This window comes from Xyrauchen texanus, chromosome 35, assembly GCF_025860055.1.
Source record: "Xyrauchen texanus isolate HMW12.3.18 chromosome 35, RBS_HiC_50CHRs, whole genome shotgun sequence".
Lineage (NCBI taxonomy): Eukaryota > Metazoa > Chordata > Actinopteri > Cypriniformes > Catostomidae > Xyrauchen > Xyrauchen texanus.
Window position 1 is genome coordinate 38,240,482 of NC_068310.1, and position 18,306 is coordinate 38,258,787.

General features: G+C 40.7%; 1 protein-coding gene across 1 annotated transcript in view; it reads left to right on the top strand.

Annotated features, from left to right (window-relative positions):
- The window catches only part of wdr91 (WD repeat domain 91), a 30,487-nt gene that overhangs the window by 2,543 nt on the left and 9,638 nt on the right, over positions 1-18,306 (top strand). Inside the window, 7 exon segments of the mRNA XM_052105367.1 lie at positions 38-244; positions 2,139-2,219; positions 2,393-2,505; positions 2,507-2,524; positions 2,810-2,963; positions 3,055-3,212; positions 3,597-3,645. Of these exon segments, the coding sequence (XP_051961327.1) occupies positions 38-244; positions 2,139-2,219; positions 2,393-2,505; positions 2,507-2,524; positions 2,810-2,963; positions 3,055-3,212; positions 3,597-3,645 (780 nt within the window).

Below are 18,306 nucleotides of genomic sequence, written 5' to 3' on the forward strand. Positions count from 1 at the left end.
CGACACACGTGTCATCTCTCTTGTGTCTCGTGTTCAGATGAAGAATCCGGAGAAGACGCAGGAGTTTTTCCAGAAACAGGCTCTGGAGCTTCAGGGTCAGACGGAGTGGCGTGATTGGTTCGCGCTGCCGTTTGTTCCCGTGCCGGAGCAGAATCCCATCTTCTCTCCGTACTTCTCCCGTCAGTGGGCCGACACCTTCCTCGTGTCTCTACACAACTTCCTCAGTGTGCTCTTCCAGTGCATGCATATCCAAACACTGCTGTTGCCCAGCAACCGTACATGCTTTCTGTAACCGCTTTTCTATTATGGGATGGAAGACTAAAGGTGTAGATACAGAAGGTGATTCTGAAACTCAAAAAGTTCTTTGTAGTTCACACTCAGTAGTTACTTAGAAAGAACACTCAATATTTAGGAATTTGAAGAATAGAATAGAAAAAAATAGAATTGAGCAGAATTGAATAAAATATAATAAAATAGAACAAAATACAATATGATAAAATACAATAGAAGGAAAAAGAAATAGAAGAAAATAAAATAGATTAGAATAAAAATTGAAAAGAATTAAATAAAATAGGATAGAACAGAATTTAAATGAATAAAATGTAATACAATAGAATTGAAAAATAGAATAGGATAGAATAGATTAAAAAATAGAACTTAATATATTCAAATAGAATAGGATAAAATGGATTAAAACCAAATAGGGTAGAATAGAATAGAACAAAATAAAATATAATGAACAAATTAGAATAGAAGGAAAAATAAATATAACAAAAATAATAGATTAGAATAAAAATGGACCTGAATAGAATAAAATGGAATAGAATAAAAAATAATAGAACAAAATAGGATTTAATAGAATAAAATAGGATAGAACAGAGTTGAGTAAAATATAATATAATACAATAGAATAGAACAAAATAGAATATGATAGAATAAAATAGGATATAATATAAAAAAATGGAATAGAACCAAATAGGGTAAAATAAAATCGAACTGAATAGAATAAAACATAATTAAACAAAATAGGATATGATGGAATAAAATAAAATAGGATAGAAGGAAAATGAAATAGAACAAAATAGAATACATTTGAATAAAAATAGAACAGAATAAAATAAAACAGGATAGAACATAATTGAATAAAATATAAAAAAATATAATAGAATATAAAAAATAAAATAGGATAGAAGGAAAATGAAATAAAACAAAATAGATTACATTTAAATAAAAGTTTATATAATACTGTAGAATATGATAGTATAAAATAGAATAGAAAGAAATAGAATAGAATAGATTAGAATACAAATATAGCAGAATAGAACAAAATAGGATTGAACAGAGCTGAATAAAATATAATACAATAGAATAGAAAAAATAGAATAGGATTGAATATAGAATAGATTAAAATATAGATCAGAATAGATTAGAATAAAAATAGAAAAGAATAGAATATAATACAGTAGAATATGATAGAATAGAAGGAAATAGAACAGAATAGAATAGATTATAATACAAATTGAACAGAATATAATACAATAGGATAGAATTGATTGAAATATAATATAATACAGTAGAATATGATAAAATAGAACAGAATAGAATAGATTAGAATACAAATAGAAGAGAATAGAATAAATATAATATAATACAGTAGAATATGATAAAATAGAACAGAATAGAATAGATTAGAATACAAATAGAAGAGAATAGAATAAATATAATATAATACAGTAGAATATGATAGAATAAAATAGAATAGAAGGAAAAAGAAATAGAATAGATTAGAATAAAAATAGAACAGAATAGAATAAAATAGGATATAATACATTAAAATAAAATAGGATAGAAGGAAAATGAAATAGAACAAAATAGAATACATTTAAATATAATATAATACAGTAGAATATGATAGAATAAAATGGAAAAGAAATAGAATAGAATAGATTAGAATAAAAATAGAACAGAATATAATACAATAGGATAGAATTGAATAAAATATATAATACAGTAGAATATGATAGAATAGAAGGAAATAGAACAGAATAAAATATGGAACAGGAGTCAGATCTCAGGAGTCAGAGGGGCAGTTCAGGCTGATGAATGTTCTTGTGTTATAAAGATCTTTAACAGCTTCACCTCAGCCCGTGCTGTTGAGCTTTGATGCTGAAGTTCAGAGAATCATGTGTGTTCAAGAGGAGAACGAACAGCTCCGACAGATGGTGAGAATCTGATCATGAAACGCCATTGAATTATTACGATCATAATTCAGTCTCGACTGCATTAGAGTCGCTTAACAGTAGTGAAAGAAATAAATCAAATCAACTTGACATGTACAAACTGTGTCTTAAAGATGAAGTATGTCATTTTATTTGTATTATTTTTGTTACACGTCGTCATCTGTGTCCGTTCTGTAGTTGTTACGCTCTGCAAGGAGAATCGCTGGCTGAAGAAAGACGAGGAGATGGTCCATCACAAGCTCCCCGCGACGTCCAGCACATGGACCGCTCGGCGACACTGAGCTGTGAGGAGACTTTAAGAGCGAACGATCCATTTGTTTAAAGCAGGGAGTTTTTATTGAACCTTTGTGTATAGTATAGATGTTTACATTTCTGAACTCATAATGTGACTGAAACTTCACACTGATATTAGTGAATAAAATTAAACTTGAAATGTTTCTCAAAATAGTCTTGATTTGAAATGCGCGAGTCATTTCTGTTGTTGTACATCACTGCAATACGGTTCATTACACAATCTGGAGATTTGATTTGGGAAGGCATGAAACATCGTTTCATCTGTTTTCTCGCAGAGATCTCGTGTCCAGCCAGCGCAACGTAAACGTGACGACGCCCACCAGAAACTTCTTCTCCACGTTCCTCCCTCAGGGCAGACGGGCACCTGCTAAAATGCCCCAGTCCTCGCCCACACAGGCCACCCTGGGCAGGAAGGACCCCTCCGGTCAGGTACGTCCAAAGAGTGTCCTCAAGCGTTGCTTTTCTCTTTTCTACCAGACTTGCGTTTTCAGTGTCACCTGCGTGTCGATTTGATTTTCAGTCAGTGAAAGTTAAAGATCCGCCTGTTGCGAAGGATTCCAAGATGTCCGCCCGTTTCCATGGTGACGGTGGAGTCGGCCACAGGTCACTCCCGACAGAGGAGACATCAGGACCACGAGAAGAGAGAGAGAGCTGTTGTCCAGACTCCAAACACAACAGGTCTGAGTTTGCGTCTCTCTTTCGGTTCTAAGTTAAGCTCTGTGTGTAACCTCTTAAGGCGGGGCGAGGCGAGTGAAAACATTTACACTTCAATTCTAAAAGTCACCGGATGCATAAGTCACTCATATGTGGTACCATTTAAAAGCTTAGAATCTGTACTTTTCAAAGACTACCATCATTTTTGCATTTATGTTACATAAAATAACAAAATAAAGCCTTGAAAACATCACGTCGTGAATGAAGCCTCCTAGAGGTGATGTGTAATCATGCTTATTAGCGAAGCGTTTTCACATAGCACTTAAATAGACATGTCATATATCAAATGAAAGCTCTCGTTCTCAGGAATGTGACTGTATAGATTATTTTGTTGTCTTAACACCACAGTTCAAATGATTATCAAAAGAATAACCAAGTGAAATATGACCTATATCATGTAAAAAAATTAACATTTCTGATGTCTGATCGGATCACTGCTTCTGTAAGCCCCAAATAGCCACAAACTCTATATCATCTCTTACCTTAGGTTGTTTTCTTTAAAATGAGCCATTGTTTATTTGTCTGTGAGCTTGTTTGGGTAAAAAATGCAACGTTTTGTCTTAGGTGTCCGGAACAAAATTGCAGTCCATCAGAAAACGCATGATACACAAATCATCTGCAAAGTATGTTATCAGCTATTGATGATAAGACATTATACACTCACCTAAAGGATTATTAGGAACGCCTGTTCAATTTCTCATTAATGCAATTATCTAATCAACCAATCACATGGCAGTTGCTTCAATGCATTTAGGGGTGTGGTCCTGGTCAAGACAATCTCCTGAACTCCAAACTGAATGTCAGAATGGGAAAGAAAGGTGATTTAAGCAATTTTGAGCGTGGCATGGTTGTTGGTGCCAGACGGGCGGTCTGAGTATTTCACAATCTGCTCAGTTACTGGGATTTTCACGCACAACCATTTCTAGGGTTTACAAAGAATGGTGTGAAAAGGAAAAACATCCAGTATGCGGCAGTCCTGTGGGCTAAAATGCCTTGTTGATGCTAGAGGTCAGAGGAGAATGGGCCGACTGATTCAAGCTGATAGAAGAGCAACTTTGCCTGAAATAACCACTCGTTACAACCGAGGTATGCAGCAAAGCATTTGTGAAGCCACAACACGCACAACCTTGAGGCGGATGGGCTACAACAGCAGAAGACCCCACCGTGTACCACTCATCTCCACTACAAATAGGAAAAAGAGGCTACAATTTGCAAGAGCTCACCAAAATTGGACAGTTGAAGACTGGAAAAATGTTGCCTGGTCTGATGAGTCTCGATTTCTGTTGAGACATTCAGATGGTAGAGTCAGAATTTGATGTAAACAGAATGAGAACGTGGATCCATCATGCCTTGTTACCACTGTGCAGGCTGGTGGTGGTGGTGTAATGGTGTGGGGATGTTTTCTTGGCACACTTTAGGCCCCTTAGTGCCAATTGGGCATCGTTTAAATGCCACGGCCTACCTGAGCATTGTTTCTGACCATGTCCATCCCTTTATGGCCACCATGTACCCATCCTCTGATGGCTACTTCCAGCAGGATAATGCACCATGTCACAAAGCTCGAATCATTTCAAATTGGTTTCTTGAACATGACAATGAGTTCACTGTACTAAAATGGCCCCCACAGTCACCAGATCTCAACCCAATAGAGCATCTTTGGGATGTGGTGGAACGGGAGCTTCGTGCCCTGGATGTGCATCCCACAAATCTCCATCAACTGCAAGATGCTATCCTATCAATATGGGCCAACATTTCTAAAGAATGCTTTCAGCACCTTGTTGAATCAATGCCACGTAGAATTAAGGCAGTTCTGAAGGCGAAAGGGGGTCAAACACAGTATTAGTATGTGTTCCTAATAATCCTTTAGGTGAGTGTATATCACTGGAAAGCAAAGGATCTCAGCTTTCTAACCACACCAAGACTGAGCTTCTAGTCCATTCAGAGGCCGAGATATTTGCTGAAACAATTGGAAACATGCATGCAATTCTGAAATTGACTGGATGTCTATGGTGCTGAGAGCGCCACCTACATTTCAGATCTGCATATTGTGATGGAAGGTGATAGAGAAAAGCTAAAATAATAATGGTGTGCGTGATGACGTCATGCCTAAAAAACACTTTGTCACATAAGATTTGGTTTATCGCAACAGAAATCTGCCCTGAAGCCGTTTCCATTCAGAAATGTGCGTTTATCGCTAATTCACCTTCGAATATTCGATTATTGAGACAATTAATGGAAATTAGTCAGATTACTGTCATTTTAATTAACAAATAAATGCAATCAAAAAGGAACGTTTGACCTTCTGATGGGCATCTCATCCTTCATCTAATCTAAAGCATCGCCATGACAACAGCATCATGTCCCGCAGTTAACCACCAACTGAACTTGATCATCATCTCAAATTTATAATTTATAGCTTTATAATGTCATTTATATTTTCTGAAGAAGCAGTAAATGTGATCCAAGGTAAAAAGTATTTAAATGTTTTAAAATGTTCAAACGCTGGTTTTCTGAAAGTGAACTCGGAATTGGACAAATAGTTCTGATAGTTTAAAGTCTTGAGAAAAGTCTAGAACATTCTGAGAACGTCATTCGGACGACTTTATTCATATACAGGACACGGTAACGCTCATTTAAGTGTGTGTAAAGAAAAGGTCTAGGTCTAAATAATATATGTTTTTTCGTTTGGTAATTAATTATTAGTGGTGCTTGTAAAGCATCACTATTGTAATCTCACATACTTATTATTAGTGGTGCTTGCAAAGCATCACTATTGTAATCTCACATACTTATTATTATACTTTTTAATTTTATTTTTATTTTTATTTTTATATCTCTTAACAAAACTTCGGCACCTAACTCGTCCCGCACCGTTTGGCATGAGACCCACGAATGAGGTGTCAAATCGAACGGCCTATTGAGGACACATGTGCTATGACTTTTATAAGCGTATCGGAGTACGGTATTTGCCCCAGGGGCAAAAAAGCGGCCGAAAAATCCCATAGACTTAACATTGAGACAAACTTTGACGCGTCACAGCTCCAAGCGAGGATTTCGTAGAAACGTGTGATTTGCCACATTTGAAGAGGCTGGCAGGCTCTGTAAGAGCATACCTCAATATGGGGTAAAAGTTGCACCCCTGGGGGCAGGAGCTGCCCAAAAATGCCCCAATTGACTTATAATGGTGTAGGACTGGCCCATGAAATGAAAAGGCATAGGGATTTGTATTGAACATAGCTCTGGATCACAGTGTCATAGAGACGAGGGGTGGGCTCATTTTACTCAGACAACCAATCAGTCTCTCTGGATCATTGTGAAGCTATCAAGCCACGCCCTAGCAACCATTAAGAGCACCTTAGCAACAAGTCCCATAGACTTCTATTGAAAAAGATCAAAGGGATATCTCCGGATAGAAGTGTCATAGAAACACAAGGGTGGTCTCGTTTGACTCGGGACAGCAAACAGCCAATCATGCATCACTTCAACACTTCCTAGCCCCTCCCTAGCAACCATTGTCGAGCACCTTAACAACCAAAATCCATAGAGGGATATCTTCCATTCTGAATGTCACAGAGGCATGGGAGTTGGTTTATATCATTCATACTGACAAGCAGCCTTTGGAGATTCATGATTGGCAGCTGCCAAGCCACTCCTAGCAACTACACAGAGTACCCTAGCAACCGTTTAGCAGTAACTATATCTCTGCACCAGAAAATCAGAGAGACTTCTGGGTTGATTTATTTCAATCAGGATGGCAAGGAGACTTGATAAGTATCACTATGTTAACTGCCTAGCAACCAGATGGGGTTACCCTAGCAACCGAGTAACAAATCACATATCTCTGCATCAGAAAACGTAGAGACTTCCGGGTTGACTTATTTCAATCAGGATGGCAAGGACACTTCATTAGTATCACTATGGTAACTGCCTAGCAACCAGATGGGCTTACCCTAGCAACCGAGTAACAAATCACATATCTCTGCATCACAAAAACATAGAGACTTCGGGTTGACTTATTTCAATCAGGATGGCAAGGAGACTTGATAAGTATCACTATGTTAACTGCCTAGCAACCAGATGGGGTTACCCTAGCAACCGAGTAACAAATCACATATCTCTGCATCAGAAAAACGTAGAGACTTCCGGGTTGACTTATTTCAATCAGGATGGCAAGGACACTTCATTAGTATCACTATGGTAACTGCCTAGCAACCACATGAGCTTACCCTAGCAACCGAGTAACAAATCACATATCTCTGCATCAGAAAAGCGTAGAGACTTCGGGTTGACTTATTTCAATCAGGATGGCAAGGACACTTGATTAGTATCACTATGATTACTGCCTAGCAACCAGATGGGGTTACCCTAGCAACCGAGTAACAAATCACATATCTCTGCACCAGAAAATAGTACTGACTTCCGGGTTGATTTATTTCACTCAGGATGGCAAGGACACTTCATTACTATCACTATGGTAACTGCCTAGCAACCAGATGGGGTTACCCTAGCAACCGAGAAACAAATCACATATCTCGGCACCAGAAAAGAGTACAGACTTCCAGGTTGATTTATTTCAACCAGGATGGCAAGGACACTTCATTAGTATCAATATGGTAACTGCCTAGCAACCACATGGGGTTACCCTAGCAACCGAGTAACAAATCACATATCTCTGCATCAGAAAAACGTAGATACTTCTGGGTTGACTTATTTCAATCAGGATGGCAAGGACACTTGATTACTATCACTATGGTAACTGCCTAGCAACCAGATGGGGTTACCCTAGCAACCGAGTAACAAATCACATATCTCTGCACCAGAAAATAGTACTGACTTCCGGGTTGATTTATTTCACTCAGGATCGTAAGGACACTTGATTACTATCACTATGGTAACTGCCTAGCAACCAGATGGGGTTACCCTAGCAACCGAGAAACAAATCACATATCTCGGCACCAGAAAAGAGTACAGACTTCGGGTTGATTTATTTCACTCAGGATCGCAAGGACACTTGATTACTATCACTATGGTAACTGCCTAGCAACCAGATGGGGTTACCCTAGCAACCGAGAAACAAATCACATATCTCGGCACCAGAAAAGAGTACAGACTTCGGGTTGATTTATTTCAACCAGGATGGCAAGGACACTTCATTACTATCAATATGGTAACTGCCTAGCAACCAGATGGGGTTACCCTAGCAACCGAGTAACAAATCACATATCTCTGCACCAGAAAACACTACAGACTTCCGGGTTGACTTATTTCACTCAGGATGGAAAGGAGCCATGTATTGTATTACCTTGGTAACTGCATAGCAACCACATGGGCTTACCCTAGCAACCGAAGTAAAAAATCACATATTTCTGCACCAGAAAATCGTACAGACTTCTGGGCTGATTTATTTATGACCATAATTTTTTTCTTTTCAAGTTACAACATGCTGTTTGATCGAGTTTTGCCACGGCAAGCACCACTCACATTTTCTTCAGGAAATGTACCTATCTAGTTTTTATTTTTATATCTCTTAACAAAACTTGACACCTAACTCGTCCCACGACCGCTTGGCGTAGACCCACCGAATGAGGTATCAAATCGAACGGCCTATTGAGGACACGTGTGCTATGACTTTTATAAGCTGATCGGGTACGGTATTTGCCCCAGGGCAAAAAAGCGGCCAAAAAATCCCATAGACTTAACATTGAGACAAACTTTGACGCGTCACTGCTCCAAGCGAGGATTTCAGAGAAAGCGTGTGATTTGCCACATTTCAAGAGGCTGGCAGGCTCTGTAAGAGCATACCTCAATATGGGGTAAAAGTTGCACCCCTGGGGGCAGGAGCTGCCCAAAAATGCCCCAATTGACTTATAATGGTGTAGGACTGGCCCATGAAATGAAAAGGCATAGGGATTTGTATTGAACATAGCTCTGGATCACAGTGTCATAGAGACGCAGGGGTGGGCTCATTTTACTCAGACAACCAATCAGTCTCTCTGGATCATTGTGAAGCTATCAAGCCACGCCCTAGCAACCATTAAGAGCACCTTAGCAACAAGTCCCATAGACTTCTATTGAAAAAGATCAAAGGGATATCTCCGGATAGAAGTGTCATAGAAACACAAGGGTGGTCTCGTTTGACTCGGGACAGCAAACAGCCAATCATGCATCACATCAACACTTCCTAGCCCCTCCCTAGCAACCATTGTCGAGCACCTTAACAACCAAAATCCATAGAGGGATATCTTCCATTCTGAATGTCACAGAGGCATGGGAGTTGGTTTATATCATTCATACTGACAAGCAGCCTTTGGAGATTCATGATTGGCAGCTGCCAGCCACTCCTAGCAACTACACAGAGTACCCTAGCAACCGTTTAGCAGTAACTATATCTCTGCACCAGAAAATCAGAGAGACTTCTGGGTTGATTTATTTCAATCAGGATGGCAAGGAGACTTGATAAGTATCACTATGTTAACTGCCTAGCAACCAGATGGGGTTACCCTAGCAACCGAGTAACAAATCACATATCTCTGCATCAGAAAAGCGTAGTGACTTCGGGGTTGACTTATTTCAATCAGGATGGCAAGGACACTTCATTAGTATCACTATGGTAACTGCCTAGCAACCAGATGGGCTTACCCTAGCAACCGAGTAACAAATCACATATCTCTGCATCACAAAAACATAGAGACTTCCGGGTTGACTTACTTCAATCAGGATGGCAAGGAGACTTCATTAGAATCACTATGGTAACTGCCTAGCAACCAGATGGGCTTACCCTAGCAACCGAGTAACAAATCACATATCTCTGCATCAGAAAAACGTAGAGACTTCGGGTTGACTTATTTCAATAAGGATGGCAAGGACACTTGATTAGTATCACTATGGTATCTGCCTAGCAACCAGATGGGGTTACCCTAGCAACCGAGTAAAAATCACATATCTCTGCATCACAAAAACATAGAGACTTCGGGTTGACTTATTTCAATCAGGATGGCAAGGAGACTTCATTAGTATCACTATGGTAACTGCCTAGCAACCAGATGGGCTTACCCTAGCAACCCAGTAACAAATCACATATCTCTGCATCAGAGAAACGTAGAGACTTCGGGTTGACTTATTTCAATAAGGATGGCAAGGACACTTGATTAGTATCACTATGGTATCTGCCTAGCAACCAGATGGGGTTACCCTAGCAACCGAAAGTAAAAATCACATATCTCTGCATCACAAAAACATAGAGACTTCGGGTTGATTTATTTTAATCAGGATGGCCAGGACACTTGATTAGTATCACTATGGTAAGTGCCTAGCAACCAGATGGAGTTACCCTAGCAACCGAGCAACATATCACATATCTCTGCACCAGAACACACTACAGACTTCCGGGTTGACTTATTTCACTCAGGATGGAAAGGAGCCATGTATTGTATTACCTTGGTAACTGCATAGCAACCACATGGGCTTACCCTAGCAACCGAGTAACAAATCACATATTTCTGCACCAGAAAATCATACAGACTTCTGGGTTGATTTATTCATGACCATAATTTTTGCTCTTTTCAAGTTATAACATGCTGTTTCACGAGTTTTGCCACGGCAAGCACCACTCACATTTTCTTCAGGAAATGTACCTATCTAGTTATTTTTATTAGTGGTGCTTGCAAAGCATCACTATTGTAATCTCACATACTTATTAGTGGTGCTTGCAAAGCATCACTATTGTAATCTCACATACTTATTTTTATTTTTATACTTTTTATTATTCTATCTCCGTACAAAACTTCGGCACCTAACTCGTCCCAAGACCGCTTAGTGAGACCCACCTAATGAGGTGTCAAATCGAACGCCTATTGAGGACACGCGGTGCTATGACTTTTATGTTTATCGGGGTACTGTAATTGCCCCAGGGGCAAAAAAGCGCCGAAAAATCCCATAGACTTAACATTGCGACAAACTTTGAGCGCCACAGCTCCGAGCAGGATTTCGTGAGAAACGTGTGATTTGCCACATTTGAAGAGGCTGGCAGGCTCTGTAAGAGCATACCTCAAAATGGGGTAAAAGTTGCACCCTGGGGGCAGGAGCTGCCCAAAAATGCCCCAATTGACTTACAATGGTGTAGGACGCCCATGAAATGAAATGGCATTGGGATTTGTATTCAACATAGCTCTGGATCACAGTGTCATAGAGACAATGGGGCGGCTCATTTTACTCAGACCGACCAATCAGTATCTCAGGATCATTTTGAATCTATCAAGCCACGCCCTAGCAACAATTTAGAGCACCTTAGCAACAAGTCCCATACACTTCTAATGAAAGACATCAAAGGATATCTCCGGATAGAAGTTTCATAGAAACACAAGGGTGGTCTCTGCTTTCACTCGGGCAGCAAACAGCCAATCATGAATCACCTCAACACTTCCTAGCCCCTCCCTAGCAACCATTGTCGAAAGCACCTTAGCAACCAAAATCCATAGAGGATATCTTCCATTCTGAATGTCACAGAGGCATGGGAGTTGGTTTATATCATTCATACTGACAAGCAGCCGTTGGAGATTAATGATTGGCAGCTGCCAAGCCACTCCCTAGCAACTAAACAGAGTACCCTAGCAACCCTTTAGCAGTAACTATATCTCTGCACCAGAAAATCAGAGAAACTTCTGGGTTGATTTATTTCAATCAGGATGGCAAGGACACTTCATTAGTATCACTAAGGTAACTGCCTAGCAACCAGATGGGGTTACTCCTAGCAACCGAGTAACAAATCACATATCTCTGCATCAGAAAAACGTAGAGACTTCGGGTTGACTTATTTCAATCAGGATGGCAAGGACACTTGATTACTATCACTATGATTACTGCCTAGCAACCAGATGGGGTTACCCTAGCAACCGAGTAACAAATCACATATCTCTGCACCAGAAAATAGTACTGACTTCCGGTTGATTTATTTCACTCAGGATGGCAAGGACACTTCATTACTATCACTATGGTAACTGCCTAGCAACCAGATGGGGTTACCCTAGCAACCGAGTAACAAATCACATATCTCTGCATCAGAAAACGTAGAGACTTCCGGGTTGACTTATTTCAATCAGGATGGCAAGGACACTTGATTACTATCACTATGATTACTGCCTAGCAACCACATGGGGTTACCCTAGCAACCGAAAGTAACAAATCACATATCTCTGCACCAGAAAATAGTACTGACTTCCGGGTTGATTTATTTCACTCAGGATGGCAAGGACACTTGATTACTATCACTATGGTAACTGCCTAGCAACCAGATGGGGTTACCCTAGCAACCGAGAAACACATCACATATCTCGGCACCAGAAAAGAGTACAGACTTCCAGGTTGATTTATTTCAACCAGGATGGCAAGGACACTTCATTAGTATCAATATGGTAACTGCCTAGCAACCACATGGGGTTACCCTAGCAACCGAGTAACAAATCACATATCTCTGCATCAGAAAACGTAGATACTTCTGGGTTGACTTATTTCAATCAGGATGGCAAGGACACTTGATTACTATCACTATGGTAACTGCCTAGCAACCAGATGGGGTTACCCTAGCAACCAAATAACAAATCACATATCTCTGCATCAGAAAACGTAGAGACTTCGGGTTGACTTATTTCAATCAGGATGGCAAGGACACTTGATTACTATCACTATGATTACTGCCTAGCAACCAGATGGGGTTACCCTAGCAACCGAGTAACAAATCACATATCTCTGCACCACAAAATAGTACTGACTTCGGGTTGATTTATTTCACTCAGGATGGCAAGGACACTTGATTACTATCACTATGGTAACTGCCTAGCAACCAGATGGGGTTACCCTAGCAACCGAGAAACACATCACATATCTCGGCACCAGAAAAGAGTACAGACTTCCAGGTTGATTTATTTCAACCAGGATGGCAAGGACACTTCATTAGTATCAATATGGTAACTGCCTAGCAACCACATGGGGTTACCCTAGCAACCGAGTAACAAATCACATATCTCTGCATCAGAAAAACGTACATACTTCTGGGTTGACTTATTTCAATCAGGATGGCAAGGACACTTGATTACTATCACTATGGTAACTGCCTAGCAACCAGATGGGGTTACCCTAGCAACCGAGTAACAAATCACATATCTCTGCACCAGAAAATAGTACTGACTTCCGGTTGATTTATTTCACTCAAGATCGCAAGCGACACTTGATTACTATCACTATGGTAACTGCCTAGCAACCAGATGGGGTTACCCTAGCAACCGAGAAACAAATCACAGATCTCGCACCAGAAAAGAGTACAGACTTCGGGTTGATTTATTTCAACCAGGATGGCAAGGACACTTCATTAGTATCAATATGGTAACTGCCTAGCAACCAGATGGGGTTACCCTAGCAACCAATTAACAAATCACATATCTCTGCATCAGAAAACGTAGAGACTTCTGGGTTGGTTTATTTCACTCAGGATGGCAAGGACACTTCATAAGTATCACTATGGTAACTTCCTAGCAACAAGGAGGGGTTACCCTAGCAACCAAATAACAAATCACATATCTCTGGATCAGAACATCGTGAGAGACTTCCTGGTTGACTGATTTTACTCTGGATAGCAAGGAGACTTGATAAGTATCACTATGGTAACTGCCTAGCAACCACATGGGGTTACCCTAGCAACCGAGTAACAAATCACATATCTCTGCACCAGAAAATAGTACAGACTTCGGGTTGACTTATTTCAATAAGGATGGCAAGGAGACTTCATTACTATCACTATGGTAACTGCCTAGCAACCAGATGGGTTTACTCCTAACAACCGAGTAACAAATCACATATCTCTGCATCAGAAAACGTAGAGACTTCTGGGTTGATTTATTTATGACCATAATTTTTGTTCTTTTCAAGCATGCTATTTCACGAAGTTTTGCCACGGCAAGCACCACTCACATTTTCTTCAGGAAATGTACCTATCTAGTTTTTATTTTTCTTCTTTTTATTATTATTCTATCTCCGTTACAAAACTTGGCACCTAACTCGTCCCACGACCGCTTGACGTAGACCCACAAATGAGGTGTCAAATCGAACGGCCTATTGAGGACACGTGTGCTATGACTTTTATAAGCTTATCGGGTACGGTATTTGCCCCAGGGGCAAAAAAGCGGCCTAAAAATCCCATAGACTTAACATTGTGACAAACTTTGGCGGCCACAGCTCGGCTTAGGATTTCACAGAAACGCGTGATTTGCCACATTTGAAGAGGCTGGCAGGCTCTGTAAGAGCATACCTCAATATGGGGTAAAAGTTGCACCCTGGGGGCAGGAGCTGCCCAAAAATGCCCCAATTGACTTATAATGGTGTAGGACGGCCCATGAAATGAAAAGGCATAGGGATTTGTATTGAACATAGCTCTGGATCACAGTGTCATAGAGACCAGGGGTGGGCTCATTTTACTCAGACGACCAATCAGTCTCTCAGGATCATTGTGAAGCTATCAAGCCACGCCCTAGCAACCATTAAGAGCACCTTAGCAACAAGTCCCATAGACTTCTATTGAAACATATCAAAGGGATATCTCCGGATAGAAGTGTCATAGAAACACAAGGGTGGTCTCGCTTTGACTCGGACAGCAAACAGCCAATCATGCATCAAATCAACACTTCCTAGCCCCTCCCTAGCAACCATTGTCGAGCACCTTAACAACCAAAATCCATAGAGGGATATCTTCCATTCTGAATGTCACAGAGGCATGGGAGTTGGTTTATATCATTCATACTGACAAGCAGCCTTTGGAGATTCATGATTGGCAGCTGCCAAGCCACTCCCTAGCAACTAAACAGAGTACCCTAGCAACCGTTTAGCAGTAACTATATCTCTGCACCACAAAATCAGAGAGACTTCTGGGTTGATTTATTTCAATCAGGATGGCAAGGAGACTTGATTAGTATCACTATGGTAACTGCCTAGCAACCAGATGGGGTTACCCTAGCAACCGAAGTAACAAATCACATATCTCTGCATCAGAAAAACGTAGAGACTTCGGGTTGACTTATTTCAATCAGGATGGAAAGGACACTTCATTAGTATCACTATGGTAACTGCCTAGCAACCAGATGGGCTTACCCTAGCAACCGAAAGTAACAAATCACATATCTCTGCATCACAAAAACATAGAGACTTCCGGGTTGACTTATTTCAATCAGGATGGCAAGGACACTTCATTAGTATCACTATGGTAACTGCCTAGCAACCAGATGAGCTTACCCTAGCAACCGAGTAACAAATCACATATCTCTGCATCAGAAAAACGTAGAGACTTCCGGGTTGACTTATTTCAATCAGGATGGCAAGGACACTTGATTAGTATCACTATGGTATCTGCCTAGCAACCAGATGGGCTTACCCTAGCAACCGAGTAACAAATCACATATCTCTGCATCACAAAAACATAGAGACTTCCGGGTTGACTTATTTCAATCAGGATGGCAAGGAGACTTGATAAGTATCACTATGTTAACTGCCTAGCAACCAGATGGGGTTACCCTAGCAACCGAGAAACAAATCACATATCTCGGCACCAGAAAAGAGTACAGACTTCGGGTTGATTTATTTCAATCAGGATGGCAAGGACACTTGATTACTATCACTATGGTAACTGCCTAGCAACCAGATGGGGTTACTCTAGCAACCGAGAAACAAATCACATATCTCGGCACCAGAAAAGAGTACAGACTTCGGGTTGATTTATTTCAATCAGGATGGCAAGGACACTTGATTACTATCACTATGTTAACTGCCTAGCAACCAGATGGGGTTACCCTAGCAACCGAGAAACAAATCACATATCTCGGCACCAGAAAAGAGTACAGACTTCCGGGTTGATTTATTTCAATCAGGATGGCAAGGACACTTGATTACTATCACTATGGTAACTGCCTAGCAACCAGATGGGGTTACCCTAGCAACCGAGAAACAAATCACATATCTCGGCACCAGAAAAGAGTACAGACTTCCGGGTTGATTTATTTCACTCAGCATCGCAAGGACACTTGATTACTATCACTATGGTAACTGCCTAGCAACCAGATGGGGTTACCCTAGCAACCGAGTAACAAATCACATATCTCTGCACCACAAAATAGTACTGACTTCCGGGTTGATTTATTTCACTCAGGATCGCAAGGACACTTGATTACTATCACTATGGTAACTGCCTACCAACCAGATGGGGTTACCCTAGCAACCAGAAACAAATCACATATCTCGGCACCAGAAAAGAGTACAGACTTCCGGGTTGATTTATTTCACTCAGCATCGCAAGGACACTTGATTACTATCACTATGGTAACTGCCTAGCAACCAGATGGGGTTACCCTAGCAACCGAGAAACAAATCACATATCTCGGCACCAGAAAACAGTACAGACTTCTGGGTTGATTTATTTCAACCAGGATGGCAAGGACACTTCATTAGTATCAATATGGTAACTGCCTAGCAACCAGATGGGGTTACCCTAGCAACCGAGTAACAAATCACATATCTCTGCACCAGAAAACACTACAGACTTCGGGTTGACTTATTTCACTCAGGATGGAAAGGAGCCATGTATTGTATTACCTTGGTAACTGCATAGCAACCACATGGGCTTACCCTAGCAACCGAGTAAAAAATCACATATTTCTGCACCAGAAAATCGTACAGACTTCTGGGCTGATTTATTTATGACCATAATTTTTTTCTTTTCCAGTTACAACATGCTGTTTGATCGAGTTTTGCCACGGCAAGCACCACTCACATTTTCTTCAGGAAATGTACCCATCTAGTTATTTTTATTTTTCTTATTTTTATATCTCTTAACAAAACTTCGGCACCTAACTCGTCCCTATATCGCTTGGCGTAGACCCACTAATGAGGTGTCAAATCGAACGGCCTATTGAGGACACGCGGTGCTATGACTTTTATAAGCTGATCGGGTACGGTACTTGCCCCAGGGGCAAAAAAGCAGCCGAAAAATCCCATAGACTTAACATTGAGACAAACTTTGACGTCCACAGCTCCAAGCTTAGGATTTCATGAGAAACGCAGTGATTTGCCACATTTGAAGAGGCTGGCAGGCTCTGTAAGAGCATACCTCAATATGGGGTAAAAGCTGCACCCCTGGGGGCAGGAGCTGCCCAAAAATGCCCCAATTGACTTATAATGGTGTAGGACGGCCCCTGAAATGAAAAGGCATAGGGATTTGTATTGAACATAGCTCTGGATCACAGTGTCATAGAGACGAGGGGTGGGCTCATTTTACTCAGACGACCAATCAGTCTCTCAGGATCATTGTGAAGCTATCAAGCCACGCCCTAGCAACCATTAAGAGCACCTTAGCAACAAGTCCCATAGACTTCTATTGAAACAGATCAAAGGGATATCTCCGGATAGAAGTGTCATAGAAACACAAGGGTGGTCTCGTTTTACTCGGACAGCAAACAGCCAATCATGCATCAAATCAACACTTCCTAGCCCCTCCCTAGCAACCATTGTCGAGCACCTTAACAACCAAAATCCATAGAGGGATATCTTCCATTCTGAATGTCACAGAGGCATGGGAGTTGGTTTATATCATTCATACTGACAAGCAGCCTTTGGAGATTCATGATTGGCAGCTGCCAAGCCACTCCCTAGCAACTAAACAGAGTACCCTAGCAACCGCTTAGCAGTAACTATATCTCTGCACCAGAAAATCAGAGAGACTTCTGGGTTGATTTATTTCAATCAGGATGGCAAGGACACTTGATTAGTATCACTATGGTAACTGCCTAGCAACCAGATGGGGTTACCCTAGCAACCGAAGTAACAAATCACATATCTCTGCATCAGAAAACGTAGAGACTTCGGGTTGACTTATTTCAATCAGGATGGAAAGGAGACTTCATTAGTATCACTATGGTAACTGCCTAGCAACCAGATGGGCTTACCCTAGCAACCGAGTAACAAATCACATATCTCTGCATCACAAAAACATACAGACTTCGGTTTGACTTATTTCAATCAGGAT